Source organism: Oncorhynchus nerka, linkage group LG2, assembly GCF_034236695.1.
Source record: "Oncorhynchus nerka isolate Pitt River linkage group LG2, Oner_Uvic_2.0, whole genome shotgun sequence".
Lineage (NCBI taxonomy): Eukaryota > Metazoa > Chordata > Actinopteri > Salmoniformes > Salmonidae > Oncorhynchus > Oncorhynchus nerka.
The window spans coordinates 80,697,641-80,716,016 of NC_088397.1; the positions used below are offsets into that span (position 1 = coordinate 80,697,641).

Consider the following 18,376-nt stretch of genomic DNA (forward strand, 5'->3'; position numbering starts at 1 on the left):
GCAATACATCATTTTACGCACAAGGTGTTACAAGTGTATTCAATATAAACCATTGGGCTGAATGGTGTCATCCTGTCGAGGTGTATTCAATGTAAACCATTGGAGGTGAATGGTGTCATCCTGTCAAGGTGTATTCAATGTAAACCATTGGGGGTGAATGGTGTCATCCTGTCGAGGTGTATTCAATGTAAACCATTGGGGGTGAATGGTGTCATCCTGTCGAGGTGTATTCAATGTAAATCATTGGAGGTGAATGGTGTCATCCTGTCGAGGTGTATTCAATGTAAACCATTGGAGGTGAATGGTGTCATCCTGTCGAGGTGTATTCAATGTAAACCATTGGAGGTGAATGGTGTCATCCTGTCGAGGTGTATTCAATGTAAACCATTGGGGGTGAATGGTGTCATCCTGTCGAGGCTAATATCTGCCTCACAGTCTTCCAAGTCACAAACAGAGTCGGTGGCATTTTCATTGTTGTGAGATAACTGTGATATCCTGTCAAACGTGTCCTCGTGCTCAATGCATTCCACTACGTTGGGGATCATATTGACGTAGGCATTCACGATTTCTTTGTGGACAAGGGTGTCCTGGTTGTAAGAGACCAGCTCGTTGCTAATGTTTACAGTTTCAACGGGTGTTCTGGAGCAGAAATTACGACAACCCAGCAGACTGGCAAATGCTTTTCTGAACTCTGCGTTAAAAGCGTAAATAATAGGATTCATGGATGAATTAGTCCAGCCGAACCAAACAAAAACGTCAAAAGTTGTCTCGCTCACGCAAGGGAGACCTGCGTCTTTGTCAGTCGGTGGTTTATCACAAAATGGAACTATGCAGTTCAAAATAAAGAAAGGTAACCAACAACACACAAAGACGCCCATAATGATCGATAACGTTTTTAAAACTTTGGTTTCCCTTTTAATAGATGTTTTCAAGGTATTGTGGTGTTGGCACTCGAGTCTGTTGTTGGCTCTGCAACTTGTCGCGTGCTCCGCCGCGCGCTCTAGGGAAGCTATCCTCCTGATTTGGATCTGAGCAATCCGATATATTCTCGTGTATGTCACAATCATAATTGCTACGGGTATGTAGAAACTTATTAAAGATGAAGATATTGCGTATTCTCTGTTGAGGCTAGAGTCACAGTTTTCTTCTACTTCACCCAAGGAGGCGTTATGGACTCCAACTGTTTCGTCTTCGCTGGCTTTGTGCCAGTTCAGTTGGACTGGTATGAATGAAATAAGTACAGACAACGTCCACGTGACGCTTATCATAACGAAGGCAACTCGTTGGGTCATTTTTCTCTCGTACCGGAACGGACTTGATATGGCCCAATATCTATCCACGCTGATAATGCAGAGGTTGAGGATGGACGCAGTTGAGCACATGATATCAAAAGCCACCCAGTAATTACAAAAAGTACCAAAGGGCCAATACCCCGCCACCTCGGCCACAGCTTTCCATGGCATCACGAGAACTGCAACGAATAAATCCGACACAGCCAAAGAAACGATGAAAATGTTGGTCACTTTACTTCGCAAGTGCCGAATTCGGAGTACGGCGGAGCACACCATAATGTTTCCCAGTAGTGTCCACAGGATGAGCAGGGAGAGCAAACAGCCCGTCACTGTCCGGATGACCAATTCCTTTCCACCGTTGGATGTTGCCTCCGATTCGGTCGAGTTCCACATAATCTCCCCAAGAGGTAACGGGACGGAGTGGCTCTCGTGCACTGAGAGGTATTTCGCGGGGTTCTCCATGTGTCCTCCTCTCAAGTGGAAAGCCAGTCCATGGCTTCATGCGCGTCAGGGGACACAGTAGTAACCAACTCGCGGGGCGCTGTCGTCTCCTCAACTGCCATTCTATTTGAAATAATATACAAACGAAAGATTTGAGATTGCTTAGTGAATTTGCAACAAATGTGTTGCGTCCACGCTGAGTTTGGTGCGCGAAATCGCCAAAATTGAAGCGCGTCGCTCATTGGCGACGGGATGTTATTACCTCTCGTGTCGTCTGACATCCCTGGCCAAAGTAAGGCAGCCGCACTGAAACTGTTGGTCGGAGATATTTTGAGTTCGTGAGTGTTTTGAGAAGGGAGGGAGTCCCCTGAGCCAACGTGCACACACGCACTTGTACCCACACACATACATCGGTTGTGGAAACACGCACTTGCACCCCATCACAGTGATGTGAAGAAAAAAAATGAATGTGTTAAATTACAAACTATAACCTCATTCAAGGATGGATGATCTATTTGTCTTGGTAGAAAGCTAACAATGAGCATTCTATTTGATTTATAGTTTGCACCCTCATAGCCTACTCCAGTTGTGGGCTTCTATTCTATGTAAAAAAAAAAACAGTCACAGGTCCTTCAAAAGCAACAATTTAATTAGCAAACATTAAGCCTGATTGCATTTTAAAAAAAAAAATTTTTTCTATAATCTACACTTTTCTATAAACAGTGAACAAATTATAGAGCATTTTATTGCTGTGGGGAAAATGAATCACTACTGTATATCAAGTGGTGCTGTCCGTGGTGCTGATATTGCGCTCGGAACAACTCTCCCTCAGGAATGCGAATTTTATGCACGACACTATGTTTGAGAATGAAGTCTTCTTTTGTGGCTGAAATTATATTAGACATTTTCTGTGTTAAAATAAACATTGCACGTGAGGAAGTTCTGCATTTATAAAGGTCATCACTAGCCTACGTTGTGAGCAATTGAGCAAGCTCTCAAATTATGCACGCGTTTGGAATGAGCGTGGAATGTTTTCAGTTTAATTTCAATTTCAGGTTTCTGCAGAATGCAGCAGGTAGGCCAGACTAACATCCTAGGTGAGTCACTCTCACAATCTTTACGTATAAGTATAGGCACAATAACAAAATTCGCTTTAACATCTGCATGTGCAGTATATCCTCTTGGCAGTTTCCGGCATTTAAACGTCATATTTATTTTTAGATGCGTCGACAACATGCCTGTCAAATCGGTTTGACGCGCCATCAAAATAATCTCTGTGTCCTGACAAATTCAATCGAGTACAATCTAGGCTATGTTATGTTATGTTAAATTCTGGCATTATTTACTGATTTTATTCATGAAATATCGTGTCTATGGTCATCTTTCTTTTTGACTGACTAGCACCTTCCCTGAATAGTGAGTACGCGTTTATATAGCCTATATATACAAATGTATTTGTTAGACCCTATCCCCTACCTGTAGGCATATAAAGTCATCAGTGACAAAGATTTATACAAATTGTAAATTAAAATGTCTACTATTTATAATAGGCTAGCACATGCGAATAGTCTAATATATAGCATATGCGAATAGTCTAATATAAAGCATGAAATACATTCAGATAATAGCCTGCATTTGAAATTGATAGACTTTATAATTCCGATAATTAATAGGCTATATGCGTATAATTTGTCAAATATTTAGGGAATATAGTCACATACGGTTTGGAATAATTTGGGAATTCCATTTCAACAAACGATGGGACTAGGCTAAATGAAAAAAATGCGTAAAGTTGACTTTGGCTGACCTTTATTGAAGAGTTGAATATAGCAAGCTCTGAATTGGGCAACAACCTTTGCAACGTATCTCATTCTGATGGGGGTTTTATGCACTAACGCATAGCCTGCTAGAAAGGCAACATTTGTCGCCACCAGGTGGCCATTGTGGCGAGTTAATGCATCAAGACGGCATTTCAGCAACTACAATTAAGGAATGGTAAGTAAATTCAAATAATTAGCAGGATAACTAGGAGACTAGGGGTGAGAGCTGTATATTGTCTGACATATATTCTAGACAAATTGATTCTTCTTTTCAAAAATATGCTTTCAACTCTAGGCACGTGTGGTGAAAGAAGATGATTTTAACTATGTGATATAGGCATACTCTCTGTATTTATGAGATTTTCAATCCGATTTAAATCAACATTTTTACTAGGCCACTCAGGAACATTCAATGTCATCTTGGTAAGCAACTCCATTGTATTTGGCCTTATATTTTATATTATTGTATTACTGAAAGGTGAGTTCATCTCCCAGTGTCTGGTGGAAAGCAGACTGAACCAGGTTTTCCTCTAGGATTTTGCCTGTGCTTAGCTCCATTGCATTTATTGTTTATCCTGAAAAACTCCCCAGTGCTTACCGATTGCAAGCATACCCATAACATGATGCAGCCACCACTATGCTTGTAAATATGGTAGAGTAGTACTCAGTAATGTGTTGTATTGGATTTGCCCCAAACATATTCAGGACAAAATGTGAATTGATTTGTCACATTTGTTTTCCAGTATTACTTTATTGCCTTGTTGCAAACAGGATGCATGTTTAGGAATATTTTTACTCTTTATAGGCGTCCTTCTTTTCACTCTGTCAATTAGGTTAGTATTGTGGAGTAACTACAATTAGTTTTGATTTATCCTCAGTTGTTTCCTACCAGTCATTAAACTCTGTAACTGTTTTAAAGTCACCATTGGCCTCATGGTGAAATACTTCCTCCCCGGCAACTGAGTTAGGAGGGACTCATGTATCTTTGTAGTGACTGGGTGTATTGAATCACCATCCAAAGTGTAATTAATAACTTCACCATGCTCAAAGGGATATTCAATATCTGCTTTTTTATTTTTTACCCTTATACCAATAGGTGCCCTTCTTTGCGAGGCATTGGAAAACCTCCCTGGTCTTTGTGGTTGAACTTGTGTTTGAAATTCACTGCTCAAATGAGGGACCTTACAGATGATTGTATGTGTGGGGTACAGAGACAAGGTAGTCATTAAAAAATAAGGTTAAACACTATTAAACACCATGCAACTTGTGAAGCACATTTTTACTCCTTAACTTATTGAGTCTTGCCATAACATAGGGGTTGAATACTTATTGACTCAAGACATTTCAGATTTTCATTTTTTATTAATTAGTTCAAATGTCAACAAACATAATTCCACTTGACATTGTTTTAAACTCAGGCTGTAACACAACAAAATGTGCAAAAAGTCAAGATGTGTGAATACTTTGAAGGCACTGTATAATTATGTTCTGACCCCCTGACCATCCGCTTAAGAAAATGAATTGTGCCGCGGCTGAATAAACCATGATTGACCCCTGACCTACAGTATGAATTTAAGTTAACTTAAAATATTTGTCATAATTTCACAATCATTTTTATCACAGAGGCTATGTAGGCTATAGTAGCTTTAATCTAGTACATTCAGATATGTCCACAGAGGATGTAGTATTGCTGCAGGTTTACCAATAAGCATTGACCAAAGATTGGCACATACAACTGAGAACGATGTACAGTAGTTACCACCAATATTCCACCACAGCCTCAATATGTTGTTCTACATTTAACTATGCAGTAGCGCTACATTTGAGTAATTCCTCACAACATCAATCAACAACTTCACAGGATATGATTATTTTCAATGCTCACTTTTCAAAACGACTTCAATCAAGATAAATGGTTCAGTTTCAGAATTGTTTCAGTTTGAACAAACATATTTGCTTTTTGGAAAATTAATGCCAGTCAATGCTGTATATATTGTACATCTGTGCAAATATTGTATTGTTTCCCTTTTCAATAACATAACAACAGGCCCATCCTTCAGCTGTCTACCAAAAAAGTGGTGTCTGCTTTGTGTGAACGCAGAAAATAGGCTGGTTCCACCAGGCTAAGCTTAATATGGGTCCAGGGGAAGGATCAGTGTGGATTGGGGGAAGCTCCACATACACCACGCTGTTTGTTTTTTTAGACAAATATTGTTCCATAATTAAAATTGTTAAATATATTTTATAAAACCACGTCTGTATTGTTTAGGTACATTAGTTTAAAATCTAAAGGGAAAGTATTGCCAACAGTCCAATGAACGTTGGCGAGAGATTGTGAGAACTACAGTCCAATACTACACAGAAGAGCATTCAAAGTCTAGTGCTGGCTTACTGTATACTACAGTACATGTAGGACTCTAGACAGTCACCAGCCAAGTAGTTCAAGTGTCTGACACAGCAGTGTTTTGAGTTTCCTGTGTTTTCTTCTGACCAATGAGAACATCCTAAAAATGGCAGAACAAAAAAAATGTTTATGGCTTTTCAAATCATAGTACAGTTCTGCTGTGAACACGGTGGTTGATTTGATAAAAATGAATGTGGTATGGCACTTTGCTTGGTATAATCATGTTATGCCCTCATAACGCATTGCCACATAGCCTGGCTTACATCTGTTCTAGATCAAAACATTTAACTATTTACATATGCGTCAAATAACACTTGACTTCAATGACACTTGGATGAAAATCAAAAGACAAACCCAAACACTTACGATAGACCTAAATCTAAATGTCATTTTATCTTTTTAGTGCAGTAACACACAACAAAGTGATATCAGACCTGGGTATAAATACTATTTGAAATCTTTCAAATACTAATCCATTGGTTACATTGTGCCTGGCCAGCTCAATCATGTAAAGGTAAAGTATTTGAAAGATTCGGAAATACTATTTGAACCCAAGGTCTCATATCAATGTCATTTGTTGTTTAGACCAGGTGCTATAAAATGCTTCTGAAGATGCATTACTACAAGGGACATATTATCTAGTATAAGCCCCCTAAAGTGACAAATGTGTTTCCATGCTTGTTTGGAAGTCAAAGTACATGACAAGATGGCCTCCTGAATGGTTGACCTGTATTGCACAAGTGTTCTTGTGCATGTTGCCTTGTCTCATTGGTCCCTCTTCGTCTTGTCACACTCTCCGGAACACTTCGAAAAGGCAGGCCACAGAGTGCATGCGGTAGAAGAGGGTAATCGGCATGGCGAAATTGAGAACTGTGGTCCATGTGGTGAAGCCATACGTCTCCTCCTCTAGGCCGTTGTCATACTGGGGTCTGCAGCCAAAGGCAGGAAGGATCCAAAGCTGCAGTAAGGAGACACCAATAAGGTTAAACTTAACTTGGTATTGTATTTTTGTGTGGTAAATGCATGCTGTATTTCATAAACTCCTAGCTGTGCAATACATTTCCAAACTGGGACATTGAATGAAAGGTAGATAGTAAAAGTAGCTAGAAGGGTAAGAAATGGGGGAGAATCATACAGTATGTGTGCTTGAGAGCTAGCTATACCCTATGACAATAACACCACCGCTGACTATTATCAATAAATAAATCATAATAAATAATAAGTAAAGAACAACAAGCTTACTGAGATGTTGCACATGAAAAGGAAGACGGCGATGTTCTTCAGGATCTGACTCTTTTTGCTCGGGGTCACCTCCACGTTGTTCTCCACCTGATGGGGCACTTCCAAAAGTTTCTGTGGGCACCCATTCACCTGTCCACTCTCCTTCTGCACATTCTCCAGCGTGACGCTGCCGTTGTCCGGATTCTCGTACGCCTGGTTGATGATTCCGTTGTAGGGTGGAGACAAGGAGGAGGTCACGGAGAATATCTCTGGTGCAGGCCCCGCCACCTCAGTGTCCTCCCTCTCACCATCCTCCCGCTGGCGGTAGAGGGACTCAATGATGAACAGGTTCTGGATGTACTTCTCTAGGATGCTGAGCAGCGAGTACATCAGGTTGGTCCAGCGGTAGCTCGGGCTGCTGCGTGAGGCTGACACGGCCACCACGCTGCACCAGGAAACGAGCCAGGAGCCCACCGACGAACCAAACAGGAGCTCTGTGTCCAGCTTCCGGGAGGGGTTCTTGGTGGTGTCCATGGGCATGGGGTCGGCACGGTAGATGAGCAGACCCGTGACCCCGGCCGAGCACATGACCACCAGCATGACGATGCCGTAGTAGTAGAAAATTGCAATGGTTGACTCCCGGATGTCCAGCGACTCTTCCACGTGGATGATGTAGACCACCAGTACGCCAATGGTGCTGGCCAAAGCGGCAAGACCCAGGATAGGGCCGACTACCAGCCCCTGGGTCTTGGTAGCCGGCCTTTTCCGGTTGTGCTCGAGGTCAATGGTGCGCCCTATGTTCTTCCACATGACGAAGAGCATTACCGAGACAAAGATGTGGTACTCGATGTTGAAGGGATAAAGGTAGTAGAGGCCGTTGACGAACATGGAGCAGGCACTGATAGTGCAATTACAATGAGGTTCTATAGCCACTGAAACACACATAAAAAAAACAAAATATTGTGTCAATTTCAAGCCCAGTGCATTCCCACTTCTGCCACCATATGTAACTTTATGTACTTTACAAAACAGTGACCTCCAATTTGTGTATACAAGTATACTACACAGAGGTTAGAAACTCTCAGGTTATTCAAATATTTATGGCAATAAGGTTTATTTCAATGTTTTTTGCATGAGGCCAGTTGTTTTCTTTGGGTCTTATGTAACAGAATTAAACAATTATTTGCCATCAGTCTAAAGCAACAAGGGTGGTAGGAAGGGAATTTAGAGTCTAGTTATTTACCAAATGAACTGACCTTGTGCTGTTTGGGCCTCACAGCTCAATGTCCTAGTCATTTCAGCTATGGAAATCTTCATGTAGCAGTGGGTGGTGTGATCAATATCACCACAAACTGCTCTTCACACGTGTGAAGAGAATATCAGATTGGTGGATCAAGTGTATCAACCAACTTTCTCAACACCAATATACACAATTCAGCACAATGGACTAAAAATACTTTCCGTTTTTCCTCAAAATAATGCTTTCCATGTACTTGTTGAAGCCCTACCATTTCCTAGTGCTGCCCTCTAAAGACAGCTTCTTAACTCAACCCTGTACCTCTACCTACTGTACTCACTACCCCCAATCCTCCCAAAAAGGTACCACTACGGTGGTTCTCCTCCATAGAGCAGCCCGGGCTTAAGATGTATCAGTCACTGTAACGCCCTTGGGAGCAGCCTGGCCTGGGACAATGGCGTCTGAGGTAACGCAAGCTGGGGGGCGGGTGTTCGGGGCCAGCAACCGTGCGTGTGTCGTGACACCTAAAAGAGTAGACGTTCAACACAAACAAGACCTGCTGGACTGCCTAATCCATCCCCTCCCCTTCAACCCCCCTTCACCTGTCTTTCATCCAATTAAGTGAGCTTCTCAAATGAACTATTGTCCTTTTTTCAAGCAGCCACTCGACCCTGGTCCCCTTACCCATGGTGAGGTTTTCAAAGCCCAGGGCAGTCAGCCTTGTGTTGTGGTGGTTTAGCAAGTGATTGGCCTCAGACATCACACCGCTGCACCACAGCAGCAGGTTAGTGAAGACTGCATGGATGACGCCAAACCTGACGGGAAACATCCATGAATCAAAATAGAAAGTGATTGTCACAATAGTCGTTGCTGGGTAGATAAATTATAGGCTGTAGATTAAACTTTGTGAGTACAATAGTTATAACAGGATAAATAAACTCATCAACTGTTTTATTAAACTGAAAAATGTACATGAGGATAACCTAAACATACCATAGGCCTGAGAGGCTCGCATGGCTTGTGACAATCTCAAAATACAGATTTATTATATTTCACAATACCTTTCAAAGGTCTCAAAGGACTTGATGACGTCTTTGATGTGAAACCAAAGGAAATGCACCTAAAACAAACCTCAATTTAACATTTGTACCAAACTAGCACTGACAAGACACTCACTATATCAGTCTAAAAAACATTTCTGGTGAAGGCTTTCATTTGGACTGTGAAAATGAATCACCAGAATGTGAGAACATATCAAATGACCTCTCAACTGAAGGATTACCTCCGCCTGCACTACATTTTACTCCAATAACATGGATAATGACAGGATTATTTTGTACAGACAACTCTTTTTCTTGCCTGAGAAACTAAGTGTACATTATTCCACTTCAAGATAAAGCTCTATACATTACCTGCTTAAGTGGTATTTAGATACCTTTACTGGAAAAACTTTTGAACAGAGCTGCCAGCTTACCTATAATGTTAACACTTTAAATATTTAAGCAAATGTATAAAAGGGGGTTATACATGGTAAATAAGTTGTTAGTTATTACTTTATAAATCTAAAATAAATAGTTACACTATGTACATTATAATTGAACGCTCTAATAATACATTTGTTTAAACCGTGTGCTTGTCATTTAGCTGCTTTCCAAATTCTGAGGTTATGGCTGCACTGTCAATAATAACAGTAATATCAATAACAGTACATTCATATATAATAAGCACATTATTAAGTAAGCCCAAAAATAGCACATGTTTTACTTATGTGTTATAACTGTTTATTACAGATTTATTACAGAACCATCTATATTTGGAATAATCCGTTTAGAAATTACAAACCACTTTATAAATCCTTGTAAGTATAGGCCATACCATAATGAAAAGTGTTATCAAATCAACATAGAATGGGGGTTGTATCTTACCTGTGCTATTGTGTGAGTTGCGTGGATGATGGGGTATACCACTAGAACAGCCGACAGGCATGATCGATAGCCCACAAAATATCCAATATTGAAGGCATCCATGATCAACGAGAGGAGCGCAAGAAGAGTTAAACCCCCTATAATCAATGAAACATTAGTTGTTAAGAGGCTGCATTGAAACGAAAAAGTATGCAAAAATATCCTTTAATTGCTTTTGATGTCAATTCAATGTTTGCTTGTTTCTCCGCCAAAGTTTTATAAATCAAAAACAAATCTATTTGGAAAAGTTCCATCAGCTACTTGAGAAGCATTTAACTATACAAAACATTGAAAATCCAGCCTCGAGATTTACATTCAAAACACCATTTTACATACTGGAAACCTAATCTTCCAAATATCTGTACCTTTTATCCAAGAGGTAGTAGCATGCACATCCTTTTCTGCCAATAAATTACTCTGCATGCCTCTCCTCACGATGTACCACATCATCCATAGCAGCTGGACGATTATGAGGGTCGTGATAAACGACAGCAGGTGCTCTTCCTTCACGGATGCTCCATTGTTCCCAATAGCCAGCATCAAGGACACGCCGATCAAAATTAAATTAGTCCCATACTGGCCGCTCAGAATCTCCGCATTCTTCTGCGGATAGTCCTCAGTCAAACTGACTTTCAACTTGGTGGATATTTCACTTTCTTGCTCTGAGCTGGAGGACAAGGTGGAGGAACTGTGACAGTCTACCTTATTTAAACACATACTATGAGGGCCACCGTGCTCAGCCATGGCGCCTAAATATGTAACATTCGAGTCCGAAAGGAAGAGCAATGTCAACACTGTGTGCTACAAGTACATTTGTGAAAGGCCAAGTGCTCAACCTGTGGCAATAAGGTGGGGACGCAATTGGATACGAACGTTGCCAACTGCAAGTTGATTCAGTCCGAAGACGGTCTCACTTGTTTCATGCTTTCATTCAGTGTCCAGCTTTACTAACATGGTGTGTTTGACCTATTATTGTCATCCTGGACCATTTAGATGAAATTACTTTATATCACCTTATATAACCGCTTGCTGGGTGAATTCAGAGGAATAGATTGAATTCCAGCCATCGGCGACGCACATCCGTAGTCCAGTTGAACCCGCCATACATTTTAATTTTTTTGGAAATTGGTGTACTAAAAGTGCCAATCATTCACATAATCTACTTCATCATGTAATAGCTTAATCTCCAAAAAGCTTTTTCTATGGTCGTTGCCAACTAGCACTGGTCTCTATCTGGAAGTGTCTACATGCGACTTATCGCTATCAGAATACTAAAATCGCATTGAAAAGACAAGTCTAGATGCACAAAAGTCCCATTGTGTTCTGATTGTGATCAGATCTGGTTGACCACAGGACGTGGGTGGATAGTCTGCGTATTTCTCCTCAGTCTGGACGCAATCAGGCAACCGAAAGCGCACACAGTGCGCGATTTCATCAGATCTCTGCCCACAAGTCTCCAGAAAACTTGTGTTATGGGAACGAGAGGCACCTTCCCTTTTATTATGGGACACTATTTTCACAGTATTTTGCCTGGTGGGAGGTACTATGTCAATGTGGGCGTGGGTTTCAAAGTGCGACACACGTCCACGTTCAACCCATAACCCTCCTCCAGTAGTATGATTACAAGTAGTTTTAGCTAACATTACACTCCTTGCCACTCCTGTGATTTGCCAAAAAGTTTGTCCTGGTCATTTACCGTGTCTTTGGCAAATGATATGTTGTACAACGAGTGGAATAAAATTGCTGAACAGGAGACTGCAACCAGGTTTCTCTGCATGTGCCCACAAAGCACATTGCATGTTACATGACCAACAGCAAGGTCAAGCAAGTTAATGTTTTGGACTACAAAAAACGAATGATTTAGAATCACAGAGTTTCCGCAAGTCTCAAAGACTCCAAAAATCCAGGACCATTTCAATTTCAATATTTCAACATCATAAAATCACCTATTCATAGTCTAATACAGTGACATCTAAAAGATACCAAAAACAATTTAGTCCAGTCGATGTAAGATAAATATGTGGCTGTTCATAGTTCTGATTTCTGTTTATGTGCTTGCTGTAGGTTCATGCAAGTAGAAAAACATGTTGACTCACCCTACTTGTAGAGAAACTTCAATGCCATCCTCCTCTCTCATGTTGATGAAACAGTCTATGACTCTGTCACAATATACACCCTTTTATGTTTTGTTGTCCTAGGCTACCTGGCTAAAATGTTTGCTCGCTAGCCTAACTTCCTTTCATGGGCAACTTTAGCTACTTAACATTAGCCTTCTAGATCTAGCTACATATTGAACTACCATCCTCTCAGGCCAGTGGCACAATGTATGAATTTATGATTGGATCAGAATCGCCATTATAATCATTGGCCAGTACTGAGAATAAAGTAAAACCACAAGTCCAAATCGTTATCTCCATCCATGGCTAATTTAGGAAAAGGCTATTTTTAGCAAGCTAGCTTACCACCGGAAGGAGGGAGAGAGAGAGAGAGAGAGAGAGAGAGAGAGAGAGAGAGAGAGAGAGAGAAAAGGAGGCAGTGGATTCATGAACCGTGACAATACTCTTTTTGACCAGAGAGCATCAGATAGATGGCCTACACATACAGAGACAGAGAGGCGCCGTTTCACTCACTCGGCTGCTTTCTCGGGTGAGAACTTCAGCTTCTTGTGAATTGAAGGAAAATGATAAAACACAGAAAGGTAAATGGAAAAAACAAAGCCAGAAGAGGACTGGCCACCCCTCAGAGCCAGGTTCCTCTCCTCTCCATTCTCCTTCAGATCTGAAATTGGATTGTGAAACTTGCCAGCCAACCAGAAAAAGCAAGGTGAAACAATTCAGGCATTCTTGAAAGTCAGGACAATCCTTGTCCTGCAGAAACATTATTTTTATAGTTGAAAATGTTCTATGTTGCAAGCAGTAGGCATTTAGAAATAAATATGAAATGGGGTTTTATAGTTACTCGTGACATCATGTGCCCCACGCACATTCGGCAATCGACATTTATATAAAATAAACACCATTAACATATGTCACAATGAAGAAAGTTCGACAAAAGAAAAATCCACCTCTGTCGAACAGATAAAAATGTTGTCGATCTTTAAAAAAGGTATCTTATACATGTTTTAAGTAAACATGTCACAATGATTTGTTTGTGACATTGCTTTTGTCGAATAAATATGGATCAATAAAAACAACTTTGTCCATAGGCAAATTATACACACATATAATATGACGTTTATCTAAACCGTATAGCTCCACATTGACATGATTGGGTGACGGTATGTGGGGAAAGAAGGTCCTGTATAAACAAAAGCTCACTTCCTTTACAACAGCTTTGCGCTGCTCCGTGAAGGCAAGGAGTAGAAATGCCCTGACCTCTGGAGTGGCCATATCACCGTAAATGCTGCAAGGCAAATACAGACGTTGGATTGACCATGTAGCGTATTTTATGGACTCAGCACATATGGGTAACATGCATTACTGTACTTTCGACTAAAAGCCAATCAATGCTTGATCTGAAAATGTGTTCGGAGGCTTCATATGGAGGGTTTGATGCAATTGCGGAGCCTCTGAAGGCATGCAGAAGCCAAATTGAGTTCCGTACTATTTCGCCATGCGCCACACAAATGTTTTAACAATTTAGAGTGCTCCGAAGAGCTCCTGCGCTATAGAAATTCAACAGTCAACTGACTGGGACTTCAAATAGTCCTATGGCACGTCAAGGGAACTGTAACGTACTGTTCAGATGGGTTAAAGGATAACTGAAGTCTGGACACTGACTGTAGGCCTATATCCTTTCACATAGCCTTAATAATAAGTTCTGCAGAATTAAGCATTTCTTGCACTGCTCTTTCCCAAACATTACATCTCTCTTCTTTTTCTTTTCAACTATCTATTTAGCAGCTTTTCTCTTGTTGAATTAACCCTGACATTAGCTGTAGTTAAAAAGGAAATGGATCTCCATTGCCATTCCCAATCCCATGGAAATGTCCTCCGGCTCTTCAGTTAGTAGCTCCTGTCCATCCAGAAGAGTTGGACGTGGTTCTCATTCCAAAGGGATTCCCCTCTATCCTTATGGTACGGTAGGTGATGGAATTAAAAATATATATAATAAAGGTTACTGAAGTCATATTTCAAACCGTAAGTTAACAACTGAGCACACCTTAGACTCTATAACGACTAACTTTGTACTGTCTGTGACATTCAGCCCACTTGGATTATCTTTGGGGGGGGCTGCAGTGACTTTGAGAACTTCAATTGGAGGTTGTGAAATAAAAAGGCTGGATTAGAATCAATACAATTAGAACGGCTGCATGCTGTAAAGGGTACATGACAAATGTAATGACGGAATATTAGGACCGATGTCAGACAAGCAGACTTAGTCAATTACATAACTAGAGATGGTCTTGTTATGCTGCTGGAAATGTGATGGTTTAACAATGTGAGAAGAATATATCCAAGCTAGCACATCATGATCTGGGTAGGCACAATGGTGTAAAACAGTTACTAGTGTGTGAATTAATGTGAGTAGGAAAATGTAACAATTCTTACATATCCCTTCCCTGTCTGGTCTCTTAACGAGGAGTACTTTTGAATGAGTGCAGTGCACACATCCATGTATTGCCGGGTAGTGTGATACTCAAAGCAAAAGAGAAACATACAGGATTACTAACAATTCTATTTGTAACACAAATTACATTGATTGATGGCGTTGATTATCATCAAGTAAAAGTTGAGTATGTGCTATCAGTTGCTGTGACAAGACAGTATGGAAAGATATAGAGGATGGAGGACAGAGATAGAAGAACGCAATAATCACACTGTAAATACATTCATTGAGCATTCAGTTACACCCACTTAATGGGACCGTGAAAGACAGGGACTAAAGGGAGGAGGATGGAAAGAGATTGTGAGAGTGTATCATTGGGTCATCTGTGTGTGTGTCATACCTGTTTGTGGAGGTTGAGTTTCTCACAGTACCCAATCTCTATGAAAGCAGGCCACCCCGACATACCAGCCTGAAATACATAAATTAGACAAATTCAACATGAGTAGTTGATATGAAATGTAACATCTAATAAAAAAAATGTTTTTGTCAAGTTTGTCATCTCTCTTTCTATCTGTCCCACTGGGCACATACAGTACGTCAATTCAATATCTATTCCACATTGTTTCAACGTAATTTAATTGAAATTCGGTGAAAACAATGTTGATTCAACTAGAGTGTGTGGGCTGAGTGTGTGTATTGTGTGTGTGTGTGTGTCATACCTGTTTGTGGAGGCTGAGTTTCTCACAGCACCCACACTCTCTACAACTTAACTGGACAGGCGCATGATAAGACAGGGACTAAAGTCTTAAAGAGAGGAGGCTGGAAGGAGATGGCGAGAGACTTTATCATGAGTATAAATGAGGACATACTGTACATTTCTCAATATTGAATATAGCTAGCTAAAGTTACAGTAACTTTAACTAGCTAGCATTAACTAAATCATACCAACAATTATACAACAATTATCAGCTAACATTACAGGCTATGTAACTTGGCTAGCAGATGAAAAACGAAGACTACATTACATGATTTATATAAATAAACTCAGCAAAAAAATAAATGTACCTTTTTCAGGACCCTGTCTTTCAAAGATAATTCGTAAAAATCCAAATAACTTCACAGATCTTCATTGTAAAGAGTTTAAACACTGTTTCCCATGCTTGTTCCATGAAACATAAACAATTAATGAACATGCACCCGTGGAACGATCGTTAAGACACTAACAGCTTACAGACGGTAGGCAATTAAGGTCACAGTTATGAAAATTTAGGACACTAAAAGAGGCCTTTCTACTGACTCTGAAAAACAGTAAAAGGAGATGCTCATCTCCGTGAACGTGCCTTCGACATGCTGCAAGGAGGCATGAGGACTGCAGATGTGGCCAGGGAAATAAATTGCAAAGTCCGTACTGTGAGACGCCATAAGACAGTGCTACAGGGAGACAGGACGCACAGTTGATTGTCCTCACGGTGGCAGACCATGTGTAACAACACCTGCACTGGATCGGTACATCCGAACATCCCACCTGCGGGACCGGCTCAGGATGGCAACAACAACTGCCTGAGTTACACCAGGAACACACAATCCCTCCATCAGTGCTCAGACTGTCCGCAATAGGCTGAGAGGCTGGACGGAGGGCTTGTAGGCCTGTTGTAAGGCAGGTCCTCACCAGACATCACCGGCAACAACGTCGCCTATGGGCACAAACCCACCGTCGCTGGACCAGACAGGACTGGCAACAAGTGCTCTTCACTGACGAGTTGTGGTTTTGTCTCACCAGGGCTGATGGGCGGATTCGCGTTTATCGTCTAAGGAATGTGCGTTACACCGAGGCCTGTAGTCTGGAGCAGGATCGATTTGGAGTTGGATGGTCCGTCATGGTCTGGGGCGGTGTGTCACAGCATCATCGGACTGAACTTGTTGTTATTGCAGGCAACCTCAACGCTGTGCGTTACAGGGAAGACATCCTCCTCCCTCATGTGGTACCCTTCCTGCAGGCTCATCCTGACATGACCCTCGAACATGACAATGCCACCAGCCATACGGCTCGTTCTGTGTGTGAATTCCTGCAAGGCAGGAATGTCAGTGTTCCTCCCAGAAATGTCCGGAAACTTGCAGGTGCCTTGGTGGAAGAGCGGGGTGACATCTCACAGCAAGAATGGGCAAATCTGGTGCAGTCCATGAGGAGGAGATGTACTGCAGTACTTAATGCAGCTGGTGGCCACACTAGATACTGACTGTTACTTTTGATTTTGACCCCCCCCTTTGTTCAGGGACACATTATTCCATTTCTGTTAGTCACATGTCTGTGGAACTTGTTCAGTTTATGTCTCAGTTGTTGAATCTTGTTACGTTCATATAAATATTTACACATGTTAAGTTTGCTGAAAATAAACGCAGTTGACAGTGAGAGGACGTTTCTTTTTTTGCTGAGTTTATACATCAACAACCAATTAGTAGACAATTAGTAGGCAATGCCTACTCACAATTGGTCAAAATAACAATGCACATAATTGGAAACACTGATCTTCCTCTATCTTTTTTAGTACAAAACATAGAAAGACACCATTTTCACATACAGTATGTTGATGTTGGGGTGGTGCTGGAGATGATGAATATAAAGTTGAAAAATGGTGCAGTTTCACTTTAAAGGTTCATTTTTTAACCTTATATTATCCTAAAGGATCCTCAAGGAACCTTTTCTTTTTAGTGTACAGTTAGGCCCTAAAATGTAGGCTTATACACTAATGCCAGATAGCCAAAAAGAATGAAAGGAAAACCTCAATGTAGCCTATAGATATAAATTGCACAATAATTATACATTTATGGATTTTCAAACGCACGCTGAAATCTATGACCACCGTGAACACCCACCGAGGAAAATTAGTGTAAAAAGAGTGTGTCCTAAGGGTCATTTTTCATTATAACGTTGGGGGGAAGACATTCCTAGCGTGTGGGGAACGTGTTTGCTGCAGTAGCGGTGCGTGAGTAAAATCACTGGGGAAGCCAAGCCAGGGAAAAAAGCCATATTACAACCTATGTGTTGTGATAATTGCATTGTTTGCTGTAACGAAGACACTCACAGGTGCAGAAGGTGAGTATTTATTGATAAAAAGACAAATAAACAAAATAGGAGACGCGTACTGAACGTGAACACAAACCAATACTGCCTGATGACTGAGGCTACTGAGGGCTAAATAAAGGGAAGGTAATCAAGGTGATGAAGTCCAGGTGTGCGTAATGATGGGGAGCAGGTGTGCGTAATAATGGTTTCCAGGGCCGGGGGGTTAGTAGACCAGCAACGAGTGCTGGAGAGAGGGAGCTGGAACAGGTGTGACATTTGCTTTATAACCTGTTAGTTCATATGCCTTTACACCATGAGGCCGAGAAAACACAGTGTCAGAATAAACTCAACCACACATTTGTTTCATCACAAAACCAGAGAGCAA

The 18,376-nt window shown here is 41.1% G+C and overlaps 2 protein-coding genes across 2 annotated transcripts; both read right to left on the bottom strand.

The window, feature by feature from the left end:
• Positions 1 to 322: 322 nt before the first annotated feature.
• Positions 323 to 1,794, bottom strand: LOC115146247 (D(1B) dopamine receptor-like). Its single transcript, XM_029688225.2, is given in 2 exon segments — positions 323 to 1,757; positions 1,759 to 1,794. Coding segments are annotated over 2 exon segments (1,419 nt in total). The 3' UTR covers positions 323 to 374.
• A 3,082-nt stretch (positions 1,795 to 4,876) lies between these two features.
• On the bottom strand, positions 4,877 to 12,273 carry LOC115143374 (proton channel OTOP1-like). Its single transcript, XM_029683726.2, has 6 exons — positions 10,745 to 12,273; positions 10,341 to 10,477; positions 9,477 to 9,535; positions 9,100 to 9,230; positions 7,200 to 8,110; positions 4,877 to 6,915 (listed from the first exon to the last, which is right to left on the bottom strand). The coding sequence occupies exons 1-6, from the start codon at positions 11,121 to 11,123 to the stop codon at positions 6,745 to 6,747; spliced, it is 1,788 nt and encodes a 595-aa protein (XP_029539586.1). The 5' UTR covers positions 11,124 to 12,273; the 3' UTR covers positions 4,877 to 6,744.
• Positions 12,274 to 18,376: the final 6,103 nt, after the last annotated feature.